Source organism: Amblyomma maculatum, chromosome 10 (assembly GCF_055883805.1).
Source record: "Amblyomma maculatum isolate TAMU_Amacu chromosome 10, ASM5588380v1, whole genome shotgun sequence".
Taxonomy (NCBI): domain Eukaryota; kingdom Metazoa; phylum Arthropoda; class Arachnida; order Ixodida; family Ixodidae; genus Amblyomma; species Amblyomma maculatum.
In genome coordinates, this window is record NC_139353.1 from 24127967 (window position 1) to 24143360 (window position 15394).

Genomic DNA, 15394 nt, shown 5'->3' on the forward strand with positions numbered 1-15394 from the left:
CAAGAACAATTAAAAACCACAAATATGAGTCAGCGACGATTACATTAACATGAAAGTTAGCATTTGTCGAAGCACCGGACACAGTTCTCGCTAATAAGCCGCGACCCGCTAAGTCTGTGAAAACCGACGCGAAACTTGGCACCGCTTAGCACATGACCTCATTTTTCGTCCTTGAAGAAGCCAGGGCCAAGGTTTATAGCCTATCTTCTTACATCGTCTTCCCGTAACCACTACACTGTGCGCGTTACCTGAGGTGCTTGACTCGTGTTCTTTTGTCTTCGCTGACAGAGATGGAAGGGGAGAGCACGAGTTTCCGCTCTTTGTGCCAAGCGGCGGTAGATCGGTTTCAGTCTAGACGACGCGCGACGTCGCCTATGAGCGCCGCCGCGGCTGCAGCTACATCGCCTTCTCGTTTTGCGGTGACGGCAGCCGCTCCGTGCGCAAGTCCACGAAGCACACACTCGTCCTCGTGACACACTCCGTTTATTCTTATTTCCCCACCCCAGTACAAAAGCCCTACGACTAGAGTTTTTCGCACACACATACATTCTTATTACACGCACACGCGCTGCTCATGAAAGAAACAGTGCACACACCTTGAAATAATGTGCGAACACGCCTATATGGCACACACAGAGGGGAAAAAAAAAAAAAAAAAAAAACCAAAACATAGGAATGGATGCAACAAGTGTCTTAAACATGAACTAGAGCAGACATTTGCAAAATGCCAACTATTCTACAAATCAGCCACATCTTGCACATTGCACACATGCTCATAATTACCATCAAGAGCACCGCTTTATGAACACTTTAGCATTTGAGTTCCAAAGCTTTGCACAAATGTCTATGAACAAGCTTTACTTCGTTCTGCAAGGTTTGTTGGAATTATTTGCATTGGACATAGATTCATTGTACGCTCAAATATGTGACACCATATGCAACTATAAAGAACTAACAACAAAGACTGCCGATGAAAAACAGAAACTGACTTGCAGCCAGCAACAAACGAAATAACTATTAGCATAACAATTAACTGCCTTGTGAGCACATCAGACTTCATAGTCCAGGGCAAGTGCCAAAAGAGAGCGTAGTTAAAATGTCTGATTCACAGATGTTCTGCCAGCAGTGAGAAAACCGATGCAAACACGAAATTACATGGATGATGCAAAAATAGGAAAAGCAGGCAGGCTAAATACATGCTATGAAAAGTCGAGCACAAATATTTGTTTTGTTCTAAAAACCCAAGCAGAAGAATACAGCTTGACCATTATCTCACGTCGCAGCTACATTTTTGTTTTATCAAAGTCTCAACACACGGATGGTAAGTGTCCAGAGATGTCCAACATCCAGAAAAAGCCTCGCGGACTAAAGTTCCTTTTCAACCCTTGTCTACTTCATCTTGAGTTGTTAAAGAAATCACCCGGAAGTTATCTAAGCTTTGCAAGTGCTTAACACATTATAAGCCTCATTAGCAGTTGCAGGGCATTTGTTCTGGGTTGCAATTCTTTTTTCTTTAAATGCTTCTCCTCTGCAATGAAGTTCTTTTTCTTTTTGTTCTTTAAATGCTTCTAAACATCAATGAACTGGAAACCTGCATGTTTTGTTTAAAATACTAAGCAACAACAGAGTAGCGTCCACAAAGGAAGCAAAACACTCTCACAAAACATTTACATATGAGTATAATGACATGCCAAAACACAGCAGTAGCATAACTCTAGACACTTTGTGACCAGATTGCAAGCTCTAAACCCAGAAATCTTCCTTTGCACTGCTCATTTCATGGAGATCAATAAGGCAATACTGGACAAAGGTCAACCGCAGATGTTATTGAAAGTGAGAAGCACCATTACCAGGACTGTGAATGCAATGAGTGTATGGCAGAAAAATTAGAAAAAGGAAAGAATGCGATCTCAGGAGCTTAGAGCACTGCCAGTCAGTGAAAGCCATTGTAAAACAAAAAATAAGTGCTGTGACAATGTTATGACAGCAGCTTTACAAACAAGTTCATACAGAAGTGAACTTTCCGATGGCAGTCAAGGAGACTGCATACATTACAGTGGAATTTCGTGTAAAACTATGTTTCACATGCATTGGTCTGATAACAATTACAACATATTGAATTCTGAGCACCAGCAACATAAATCAGTCTTTAGGTGCCTTTTCTACATGAGGCAAAATTGCAAGGATTGCATGTTGTGTTGCACGATCCCTTTGTTTTGGCTTATTGACAAACACTCAACAAAGTTCCCTGACTACACAGTTAGTCTACAGAAAACGCTGCATTAAAAGCCATGTGGCAACAGAAGTCATGTCCAATATTTAGGAGACTATCATGGGGCCTTTGAAGCTCATCGAACAAAGTGCAAATGATGTGCAGGTATTGTCAACTAAATACAGGTGGGTTTTCTCTTATAAATTGTGGCTGAGAAGGAGATGCCAATAGATGTGACTCAGTACTCCACATTATACCAGCCTTCCTAAGCATCCTAAGCTGTTGCAGCAGTCATTGCTAGGCTGTTAACGTTTTCGTCTCCCCACACCACCACTTCATTTTGGTCAAAGCTGGAGGCAATGCAGACATGTCTATTCGACTGATGCGAAAGCGAACAGCTAAATTACGCACTTTCATTTCAATAACTTTTTGGGTAAACAAAGAGTGTATTACCTACCGGTTATGCCTGCACTCTTCAAATCAAAGCCCAGTGCATAGTTCATTGTCTTTAAATCTCAGCACGGCCTTAAAAATATAAAGGCAGGTGCGCACATGAGAGAAAAAAAAATGCTTTTTTTACCCTTGTGTCCCTCTTAATTAAAGGGCAGACCTTCAATGATTGCCAAGCAGTGTATGAATACAGCACACCTGCATATACGCCAAGTGAGTTCGGGCCTTTCACTGCGGCGCTCTTGTAGCTGTGAGAGCTAAATGAATTTTAGTTTGAATGCATTTAGCAAACTTGTAGGGCTGTGACTACGTCCAAAGGATGGAACACATTTTCTCGAAGTTCATGTAACTGGCCACATCTGCGGGCATTTTGAAAAACCTCATAGAAACACAGGACTACAACCAGTGATAGCAATCTAGTGCTTGCATGTCGATAACATAGAGAGGCATCACAAGATGGCACTACACCCACATCTGACCATACAAAGAAATGGATGCATGCATGCATGCAAAGCTGCAAAGTAAAACTGAAAATGAATGCATGTCTCTGTACTAGTATTGAAACTGGTGACTATAACAATATGCTACAAACTCAGACTGCTTTTTTAAAGGCACATTCCCTACAGCCCCGCCACGGTGGGGCAGTGATTAAGATGCCCGACTACTGTATCGGAGTACCAAGGTTCGAACCCGACCGCCGACAGCTGAATTTTGATGGAGGCGAAACAGAGAGGCGTCCGTGTACTGTGCAATGTCGGTGCACGTAAAAGAACCCCAGGTGGTCGAAATTTCCGGAGCCCTCCACTACGGCATCTCTCGTAGCCTGAGTCACTTTGGGATGTTAAACTCAATGAACCTAAACCTGAACATTCCCTACAAGACTTCCTGAAAGCACTCAAATTATTGCGAAAGAAAAAGCAACAGCATTCAAAAATCGTACAGAACGCAGTTTCAGTCGTGACTATTCATTCACAAGAACTCAGCACACTGAATTATCGCTTGATGGCAACTAAGTCTTCAAAGCAATGTCTAAAGCACATACTGATAATTAGTACACATAAATAACCACCCCAAAGACATCTGCTTTACTATACGATTAAAATGCCCACACAGTTAGGCCTAGTAAAAAAAAAAAAACGTTTTCTAAATGAACCACTGCCTGCATCACATTGACAGATGTCCAACTTGTAATGCAAACGCTAATGTGAAAATCGCACACCATCACAATGCTACTACGCTAGGTCCACAACTGTACATAATATATAAAGCACATTATTTTCAAGAAGTAAAGGTTTAGCATGCTAGCAACGGTCAGATGTGGTTGCTCTTCACTAGTAAAACGTAAAAACACCCCGGCAATTTCTCTACACTTAGCGCACATCATGCACTAACTTCTGAGCCATTTCTCAAAGCCAAGGTTCAAAACATTACATCAACAAGGAACTTTGTGTAGAATGCAAACAACCAAGCCATTCAACGAAAATGCCGAGAAGTGTACAGAATCTAGCATGGGCTATATGGTTCTTGCTGCTGTGAGCAAGCCGCAAAGAGTAATTGCTGGTAACAACATCTAGCCTCGCACAGTCTCGGTCAGCAGCAACGAGAAAAAGAGGATGAAAGAATAAATAAACAGAAGCACTTAAACGTAACGGAAATTTTTCACTACCGATGCTTGCCTGAGAAAGACGAGAGGAAGGCTACACACTAAAGACAACACTCTACATCCAGGCTAAATGGGCCTGACATGAAGTGTCAGTTTTATCACACAATTATGCAGTGGTAAACATATTTCCCTTAAACCACTGCTAGGGGACTAGCTTCTGTTGAACCTGTTGAACATTTCCCACAACTGCACAACCCTACATTTCGCTACATCCTGAGACAAAGGCTCTAGCCACATTAATAGTTTGTTGCTGCGTGTGACAGGCCTGACGTGACCTCAGCAGTAGTGAAAAAATTACCACCGCTCCAACCTTACAATCTCCAACCTCTAACTTCACAAAGCATTCACTTCCTTTTAATGCAAGCACACAACACATACTGCAGCTAACATTTGTGCAGCAAAGTCATTATGTCATATTAGGCAGTGGAATCGCCTTTGCAGTTCTGTCACGCAGTTAGGTTATATGAGCATGGCAAAGCATTACTTGCGAGCCAACAAATGGGCACACAGTTAAAACTACATCCAAGAAAAGGCTGCAAACGATTTTCTTCTTGCTCCCAGCAACACAACCTGATGTACTCCTAATAATAATACTAGTTAAAATCCACACATATATCTGTTCCTATTCAGAACTTTAAAAGAAGCATAAAAGTAAGGCCTAAATGGTGTCTGTGCTTTTTCATACAGCAATAAAAAAAAATATCCATGAAGATAAACGAAGGCATGCCTCTGCACAGCGGGTGCATGTGACGAACGTTACAGCAAAGTCATATGCTTCATCACTACCTGCTTGTACCAGAGGACCCAAGGAAACACATGGTGCAATGAGACGGAACTAGGGTAACTAATAATGGTTCTGCTAATGCCATGTTAGCACAAATGCACAAGAGCAGCAACCACCCACTCATCCACGCAAGTTTCAAGTTTGATGCACTGTGGCAAAATTACGCCTGCTTGCACAGACTGCAAGCCAAAGTATGGTGGGCTTCTAAAAGTAATTTGCGTATCGTCAAGTTCAGTGTCATTAAAATGAACAAGCAGTTGCAAATTAATGAGTCCCTGTGGACTTGCCTCGATCTCTATCGCCACTGTTGGGTATCAAGGCCTAAAACCTTTCTGTAAATATTTTCAAAACAGCACAACCTTTTCTGTGGCAACCACCTCTGCCATACAAACATGAGCCTTGGCTGGAGTCAGCTGGAAGGACTACGTCAACTTCATCTCCTTGGAGACCTCCGACCAGGAGATGCCAGCGTAGATCACCCTCAGGTATGCACTCTGTTCTTCAGGCCTCCATTAGACATCCCCGTGCGATGGTTGCCGGTGAGAGGTTTGACTGCAACCGACGGACGTGGGCGTGTCTCGAAAAGTGTGTCTGAATCAGAGTCCGAAGCCATCAAACTGGTTGTCAGCGTCTTTCCTGCAATGTTACAAACAAATCAGCAAAAAAATAAATTGAAGAACAAAAAGGAACGGCCTTTGTGGAAGAAGTTATGCACTACAGTACAGGGTCAAACCTGCAGCCCCACACACTAATACAGCTAACTTTCGAAGAGTACAGCGAACTAATTCAGAAAATGACTGACACTGCCGTATTTCCGTGATCGGTCTAGAGCACATGATGCGCAGTTGGAGTGAACCGGTTTACTATTTGTGCAAAATTATCTGACCAAAACACAGGTTCAATCCCAGCTAGAATCAAATGTGTGAACACATGCATTTTATATGCATGCACCATCTATCAATGACCAATCCATGAGCTAACTAAGAAAAGTACATGACTGGGCATGAATTATTGTGCGATAGACGAGTTCGCTTTGCTCTTGCATGGTTTGCCTCGACTTTCATGGTTTTGCTTGATCTGAACTACTTACAAACAAATCAGCACAGAAATAAATTTAAGAACAAAAAAAAACGGCCTTTGTGATGTATGCTGCCCACCTGAGCAGGAGCGACATAGACAAAGCCCCGCATTAACCAGGCTAAATGAATGTGCCTGCATGGCCTAGGAGTAAAGTCTGACTCTGAATCCAAGGGCCCCATAGGGTTCGATTCTCATCTCAAAAAAGCTGCCCAAGTTGCCAGCTCGTAGTAACTTGACGCATACAAAATGCACAGTGAAAATTGTGTTCCTACTCCCACTCACAGCAACAACATATCAAGGCACATAAGATGGCTAAGCTGGTCTAAAGTTTTCTACTAATTTATAGTTTGTGCAACCCCTAGGGTTACACAAATGAGATGAAAGATGAAGACGCAGCTGAGTCTTTGCGGCAAAAAATTACAGCAAAATATTCAGTACAAATTTACCTTTCCTGTATGCATGGTCATTAAAACTGCATGCAAATCAGGCTTCTGATGGTTCTACTTCATCGAAAATTCTGCTGGTTTTTAACAACAGAGCACAATTATCTCAGTATTACTATGAGAAGAAGGTATAAGTTGATCAGGTTTTCCATTGGTTGCAATGCCATTTTTCGGACCGAACAAGTTGACAAGAAAGGTACACTGGGTAATAAATTAATCAATTTACACTTTAAGGGCAATTTACTCAGCTTTCATTACTTCTACAATTGCTTTAACTCATCTGTTCGTCATTTTGCAATGAAGGATGATAGAACAATAGTATTTTTACACAGATTTTGAGACTTTGAGGGGTGCAAAAATTTAAGAGGTCACTGCAGAAACTGCATGGGGAGATGCGAAAGCATTAGCGATGCCTTTCGTTTCTGTAATTTGTACTTTTTTTACACCCTGATGAGTTTATTTTTAAATTTATGTCTTGATTTATTTTTATTTGATATTTTTGTTCTATTTTATTCTTTTTATACACAACTATCATTATTATCTTTATTATTAATAATTCACATCATTGCTAATCATTATTCATTTTTTACATAGCCTAATTATTCTTTTGCATTAAGAAAGCTTTAAATTTTTTATGTGCACGTGCAATAGCTTTTGTAAGTTATTTTTGTATGCAACAGTTTCAAGTTAATATGAATGCTGAAGCTTTCTCTTTTATTTTCATTAGGAGGCATGTAAAAAAGAGAGCTAGCAGCTTTATTGCACAGAACAGACTTTGTAAACTTGCAGACTTAAATAGCTTAGGCACTTCCTCTTCAATTATTTAAAGCCTCAGGATCTGCTTTATGATGCTTTTACTCGCAATCATTCAATAACTGTACCAGCTAGCTTAAAATAGAATGCAGTTTTGTGTTGAGCATAAAAAGTCGCATATATATGTCATATTTGGTTACATTTCACGCATAAATAAGAAATAGTCTGCCTCGGAGAAACTGAAATTTCGATTTTTGTTATCTGAGACCTTGCTTCTGAATTCTTCACACGAAGTCATGAAACATGACACCTTTGAGAGTTAAAAAATGTTCATTATACATATTACTGCTATTTTGAAAAGCCCTGTCCAGAAGAATTCAGGTTTGTTTCCAATCTATTACCATTAAAATCATGTGTAGTCCACAAACTTGGCAAGCCATCTCAACCCTGATGCCAAATGCATATGACGTGAATACATTCTGGTATTGAAGAAATGATCACCAACAGAAAATGAAAATGCTTGTTATGTAGCAATGCACACTAATGGGTTGTGAAGGCTCTGAAAGCCCTTCACTCAACCTTGTGCTCTTCTTCTAGATGGGTCACTGGCATACCTTTAGGTAAGAGGTCCAGGCTGTCTTTTTCAATGTCACGAGAGTCCTTGAGCAGCGTGTAGTTTCTCTTGATTCTTGGCCGCCGGAAATGCATCCTGTTAGGAAGAACAAACCCAACTCAAGCACTGTACGTACTCTCTTTCGTATATTGGTCCGTAACATGTAAACGGACCGGATCGTCCGTAACAGGAACTGAAAGGCAAATACAAAAACACAAGAACAATCTGCAAAAGTTAAGAATAACAAAAGGTTTCTCATCACAGTTGAAAAGCATCCATTCCACTTTTGAAGGTATAATCAACCAAAGGCATATCATTCGTGTTTCATTCTTCCCTGAAAACACACACTTTGTGCACACACTTTGAGAAGCATGAGAATTCAAAATTTCGAATTTGCAATTTGCTCTTTAATTTGCTCCACATTTAATCACAGTAATTTATAGTTAATTTGGCCCCCTATAATTAAGGAATTCAAATAAGAAACATAGTCCCAGCCAATGCCCATGTAAATCTGTGGCTTCGTACACTCGTGTAACTCGAAGTGGAGGGGGGGGAGGGGGCTAATTTCGAGGCAAGACCCGCAAAGCCTGCGATTGTCCAAAAATACCTCCCTGAACATCAACTGCTTAGAACAGTGATGCCCGCACATCTCTGATAGGCGTGACGACGCTCTGAAGTCCTCCATTGCATAAACATGGCCCAGCAGCATAGTTTCAGCATCGCTTCTCTTAAATGCCCGCTGCTGCCAGCGGGCGCACGCATCGGCCAGTTGCACCATTTTGGACTTTGCTTTGCAAGTCACTATTCTTTCCTTCTATTTTGGGACGGTGTCACGCCATTGTGGCGCCTATGCATATTTCTCTCCTGCATCCACGTGCTTCCTCCGCTCTTCGAGTACGGTGACCCGCCGCATTTTGAGGGCAATTCACCACTCAAAATGCGACAGGGCCATTTGCGAAGAACAACAAATGCCACTGCGTCGCATTGCAAAAAAGGCCACACTTAAGCTTCTGGAGCGATTTTTTAGTATGCGAACACTGCGAAACCATAAAAAGTCGGCGCAGTCACCATGTTTACCTTTCAAAATGTACAGACAAATATATTCCCGGCATTGATCGGATAAGATTACTGCGATGCAAATGGCTTTCGGCAGTTATCCAATAATTCGAACATTTTTTCCTAGTCCCTTTACTGTACGCGAACTACTCGGATACTAGCTCGCAACCAAAAATCACAGTGTATCCAAATGGCACCAGCTATATTAGTAACTTGCTCTTGTCATATCAGTTAATTTACCATTTCCTCACAAAGTCAGCAGCCCGTCTAGGTTGTGTTCAGTTATCATAAAATTAATTAGACCTGCAAGGCCGAAGCGCGAAGCAAGGCCAAAGCACGAGGGTCGAAAAACAAAGTGCATTCCCGTGCGGTATGTCATTCCGGCATGCCGGATGCAGTCAGCTGCCTGTGAAAATTCCAGCAATGAAAGCGAACAGGTGCTTGATTACCGCAAATACGAGGTGCGGGGCACATACAACAAAATGGTTTGTATGTACCACGGCAGTTGTTTCCCACGACTGCTTTGTTCCTTCATAGTCTTCACGAATTCAAATATAAAATCTGCACGTTTCGAGCTTCAAAGGACAACGAGAAAGCTTATGAGAGAAACACAAATCGCGAAGTCAGCGTGTGCACAGTGTACAGCATGGCGCACGCACAAAGAAAAATGAGACCACACAAACTACGCCGAGTGGTTGGCTTGCTTTCATTATCACACCTGCTGTGTGCGACAGTGTCTGGGTCTAACAAACGACTCGGAATCTAATAAAACCTTAGTGGGCTGCGTGGAATTGTGAACACTAAACCTGCATTGGCATTACACAGCCAGCACTAATTTGTATTCATGCGCACAAGGGAGCACTCCCCTCGCATTGTAGCTCGGTGTTGCCGCATTTGTGTCACGAAACGGACACAAATGCGTTGCTGTGTTTCGTCAGTAATGATCTGTGCTTTGCATCTCAAATGACTGATCACTGACGTCAGTCTTCCAGAAAGGAAAGTATATGACCGCCTTACAGTGTTTCATGATAGCCCTCAGTAAGCTCCTTTGACACCTAAAAGCTCAAACTATTCAGTGAGCAAAATTATGCTGTTCAAAAAATGGTAAACTACTACCAGCTATTAGCTAGTCAGTCTACAATGAGCTCTCTGTTATTTTGTATGTCTCCCTCTCACTTAATTATTGCCCAGTACGTCCTGCAGCTCAAGGTCAAAAAAAAAAAAAAAAAAGCAAACACAAAACAACACTATGTCATGTCTGGTTGATTCACCCTCTCGCTGCTTTCTTCTGATGCATACACAGAAAGATATGGAAATTTCCAATAAAAAAGGTTTGGTACACTGCCTCTACACGCTAAATAATGCCTATAATGATTAAACATTAAATTTACAACATATCTGTTGTACTTTTCATAACTATTTTTTTTTTCTTTCAGAAAAGCACTCATCTAAATAACTATCAGTACTATTAATTGAAACTATTTGAAAAAAAAAAAAAAACTATTGACATTTGAAATGATTCTAAACTATTAGATTCAATTTGCAAACAATGTTTATTATTCGTATTCACTCCGCAACTAGACATTATACACCTTTATTTATTTTCACTTTGCTTTTGTTGGAGCTTCCTGTTATGCCACCCCCAAGGTTGAGAACAAAAACAACAAAGACTGCCTCTGAGTGCAGTGACTCTGCATTAAACTGTTGCAACCAAATGCAGTTGGGCTTTTTCAAAGTTGCTTGAATGTTTTCTACAGCGACTGAGCCTTAGAACACCACCATAAAGCCTCATAAAGTCATAAAATGAAACTGCACGCCCGAACCAATGAAAAAGCTTGCTCACCTGGAGCAGAAGCAGGCCAGGCCCCAGAGGGATGTGGAGAGGACGCTTAGCAGCAGGAAAGAGATGATGATCACGTACAGGACACTCCAGTCTGCAAGGGGAAGCGAATCGCCAGCCATCAACACTGCTGGTCACCTCAGCACAGGAGGAAGTGCCAGAGAGCAGTTTCATCCACAATTGCTCTCTCTGCATTTCTCAGTTTGAGTCCTCTTCCATGGGAGCATTAATTCACTTTGATATCAGACTTGTCTTTTCACTGGTGGTAATTGTTACCCAAGGAATTGTACTATCAGTCTACAGAATAAACTTAACTGGTATCACTACTACTGTACGATTCCAGTGTCCTTATTTAATGCCTGGTAGGCATAGCAAGTACTATAAACTTTGCCAATGATTGGCAAGAAAAAAATCTATATTTGAAAAAAAAAGTTTTACTATTCAAATTTACATCGTACCAAAAATTTGATATTTGCCCACCTCTATTAGGTTGGTTTTTTCTGGCCATGTTTTGCATAATATTTCATTTGTAATTTGACTTTGCACAATTTGGAAAATGTTCGACTCCCTTCACACTCGATTTTAAATATTTGAATTGGCTTCAGAGCAGAAAGCACCCCATCTTAAATGTTGTCAGATACAGAAGTAACTGACCCCCAATGCACTCCTCGGATCGAGTGCATTATCAGGTAATCTCCACATGCAGTGCAACATCGTTTGGAATGCAAAGGAGAGGAGGGGGAAAAAATGAAGAGCCTTGATGGCAGAGCATGCTGCCAACACTCTGCTTCATTACCAAGGAAATCTGAGTGTCTGAGACCCAGATATTTACGCCAAATCCTTGCAGTGAAAAAGCGTAGTCAAAGGAATATGATATGTAAGAGAATAAAAGGGACAACCGATGTTTCACTGACCACAGTTGCTCTCTCGATCCCCCAGGCTGGCTCGAACAAAGTCCTCCATCCAGAAAGCTTCGCAGACACAGCGCTTGCTGTATATGTCACAGGTGCCATGGCCAGAGCACTCGTTCTGGCACACTGTGCAAGGACAGGGGAGGCATTAAAAATGCACGGGCATTGTAAAAAAATCTTTCTCCAATAATTTTTCGGAACCTTAGTTCACTGTAGCCTTCACCGCCCAATTAGCACCTCAAAACCTTTCACTTCCGAAGTAGATCTGGGCATATGCGAGTAATACATGGAAACTTAATGCAGCAAGATCAAACGCAAAACAGAGCAAAAGGGGAAAAAGAATCATTTTTACCAGCTGCTCTGTCACATCCCCAAAGCACAGTGGCATACACTGTATCACTGACATACAATGCACACATATACGGGCATCAAGAGAGGCAGTGTGCATGCAGTCTCTTAGATAAGGAGAAAATGTTTGGGGGGACACTTCACACCCTTAAATGTTTGAGGGAGACATATGTGACACCTTTAAAAGCTCCGTCTTTAAGTTGTGTCATACCCAATTTCCGGCTCTCCTTGCGGACATTGCTACTCGCCTAATCACAAATCCCTTGTTCCTCTATAATCTCACACATACACTTTAGCATACATCCATATGTGAAAGGCCACCCGACGCAGATATAAAGCCCCAGTTAAATAAGCCAAACAAGCATGTCTAGGTGTCTTAGGGGTAGCCTATCTGACTAAGAATGAGGAGGTCCTGGAAGGCTGAATTTTGAGCTTACCTAGCCATATAAATGGAGAGGCCTCAGTTGGAAGCTCCTGCAATATTGGCCATATCATGTGGTCACGGAATGCCAGGCAAACCTAAGGCCACTGTTTGACCTTGCCAGCCACCATCCCCCGCCAGTTTTTTGCTCACAATGCTGATGCTGCTGACGCCACATTTTCTGAAGATTTGGCCTTTAACGGTCTCGCGTTAAGACACCCTGCTGCACAACATTTAAACGCTAGCAATGTTGTCATTTCAATCCTCCAAGAGCAAGAATGATATGACCCTATTACTCTCTGCGGATCTCATCAAATCAAAATAATTTTGAATCCTCAAGATCACGAAAAGAACACGAAGAATGAAAGAAAAATTAAGAAAAAATAAAAGAAAATAATACAAAACGGCAGAAGCAGTATAGCTGTCTCTCAATAAATTACAGCCTTTGGCTCTCACCAACAGTGTCCACAGACATGACATCCCAGTCGAGCAGAGCACTGTGCGTCCGCAGTCTCTGCTTCAGTCGAGCAACCATGAGGGGACCTCGACACAGCACCCAGGTGCCCTTGGCGTTTTCCTTCTCGGCCACGAAAGTGATGCGCACCCTGCGGCAGTCGGTCAGGCAGAAATTGAAATGGCTGCAGGTGCAAAAGCGAGACTGATCAAATGGCAACTGTAGATGATAACCATAGTGAAAAGCTGAACACCGCTAAACAAAGCACACAGATGACTTATGTGAGGAGCTAGCTTCCAAACATTTTACGGCAGTTTTTGAGAACCAACTGTAAAGGCGAATGCTGTAAATATCCACACATGATGATGAATAAGGCACACGAAACCAGTGCCAACCAGTGTGAGCACATGCGGTGCATAGCCCACTTGGCCCACAAGGCTAGAGCTTAGGCTCAAGTACCTCTTATGACTGTAGATGCTTTGTTTACACAGATCAACGGCGTAAATAACAACAGAACAGGCACTGCACTTGGAAGGCCCGTCCCAGTGAGCATACAAGGACGTGTAAAAATAAGATGTCGCAAAAACCCTTCCTTCACAAAGCCTGCAACTGAATGGCTCAGTCTGCATTGGCAAGGCTACCAAAAATCACAATATACCTGCCATGCATGTCATATCATTTCAAGTACACTACTACAAGTGAGGTGTAGCACGTGGATGCCAGAGACTAAGCACATTTTTAAAGTGGCGAATGAGCACAACATGACCAAACATGCACTGCGAGGAAAAATCACTGTTAGGCAAGTACCTCCGGGAATCCTGCTGGTAGCCCAAGTCTACAAGATGCACCCTCAGCGACTCGCCATCATGCAACAACAACTCAAGCTGCTTCAGCACAGTGTCCTGCAAAATGAAAAAGGATAAACAAATAAGGAATGTGAGAAAACCGCATACCAGCTAAAAACACTAGCAAAGTGCACGTGTGATGGTGTGTTTTTTAAACTGTGACACAAATGTGCTTGAGCTGCCTCGAGCAGAGCTACCAGCAACAAATTGTTGCTAATTCTTGCAAGTTTATACTGCACCGATGGTTTTGCTGCTTAGCTGAAGCCTGTCATAAAATAAATTGACTTAACAGTCAAAAATTCTGTCCGGAGTAGTCAAAACCAAAAGTAATGACCGGAATCCAATCACTGCAGTTCTTCACGTAAGCATCTTTATCCAGAAATACTGTGACACATTAACTCTCTCTCAGACCAACCACAGTGCCACAACCAGAAAGTTATTCTCTATGGTTAAATTTGGTGACATAATACATGGGACAGTCATAGAGTGCAGGTCAAGTTATCACCGCCACAGCATGTTTGATGAGCTGGTAAAATACTGAGCAACGTAGCATGCTATTTGCCAATTTTTAATTTGTGCCCTCCTTTTCCAGAATAGATTCAATAACATTCTGCTGGGGTTACAGCTGATGAGAAGTGGCTTAGGTGGTGAACACTACAGAGAGCTGCAAAGTAAAAAGCACAAACTATACATACTTTAGAACAAACCAGAAAGTGCTTACCTAAGCATGTGAAGCCTAAAGTATCTAACTGACATCATCCAATGTAAGCAAGGCCTGAAACGTGCTTGAAAAGCACAACACTGAAGCTACAAAATTGAGAGAAGAAACAGAACTTTGTTGTCATCTACCCTGGACATTGGTTGGTGAAAGAGAAAAGCACAAAAGACAGCCAAAAGTGAAAATTTAAGCTATTTTGCTTAGGATTTTAAAACACGCTAATTTCGCAATGACAGAAAGGTAATGATAATAAGCTGATCAAACATGAACAGTAAGACTTTCTTTGCATGACAATGATTTGCTTTACAGTGAAAAGCAGCACAAACGATGGAAGAAGAAAACAGTGAGCTGCAACGAGCTGTTTCTTTGTTTAATCTTTCTTTTTTGAAGAAGAAGGTAGAACAAAATAAATAAGAAAAGCTGTGGTGCAGTTCTTTCATGCAGACTAGTTAGGGCATAAACTGATCACCACTATAAGCATACTGCTTCATTTTCTTTCACAGCGAGGAAGAAAAAAGAGAGTGACGCAAAAGAGTAGCAGCCAGTGTAGTGGCCCTGACCAGCTGCTCCTGGGTGAACGTCTCAATGTCTACGTCCAGCAGCAGCTCCACCTGCTGAGCCAGGCTAGGTGTGGGCTTGACAATGAGTGACGCCGTGTCCTGGCCCGTGGCTCCCTGAGCGTCGGACACGGTCAGCGTGAACATGTACCGGCCGGGGATGAGCTCCGAAAGCCGCAGAATAGGCGAGAAGCTCGAGTTCTCCAGGATGCGCTGCAGGAAAGGTGGTGGAAGACATGAAATGAG

General features: G+C 42.1%; 1 protein-coding gene across 3 annotated transcripts in view; it reads right to left on the reverse strand.

Moving 5' to 3' along the window:
* Positions 1 to 464: 464 nt before the first annotated feature.
* LOC146175880 (dyslexia-associated protein KIAA0319-like protein) overlaps positions 465 to 15394 on the reverse strand; it is a 33140-nt gene continuing 18210 nt past the window's right edge. For all 3 annotated transcript variants that reach the window (XM_084582244.1, XM_084582243.1, XM_084582245.1), the window contains 7 exons: positions 15152 to 15361; positions 13836 to 13930; positions 13031 to 13179; positions 11809 to 11931; positions 10898 to 10988; positions 8000 to 8094; positions 465 to 5745 (listed from right to left, as the gene is read on the reverse strand). In XM_084582244.1, coding sequence (XP_084438370.1) covers positions 5591 to 5745; positions 8000 to 8094; positions 10898 to 10988; positions 11809 to 11931; positions 13031 to 13179; positions 13836 to 13930; positions 15152 to 15361 — 918 coding nt within the window. In that variant the 3' untranslated portion in view covers positions 465 to 5590. The remainder of the gene's footprint in view (positions 5746 to 7999; positions 8095 to 10897; positions 10989 to 11808; positions 11932 to 13030; positions 13180 to 13835; positions 13931 to 15151; positions 15362 to 15394) is intronic.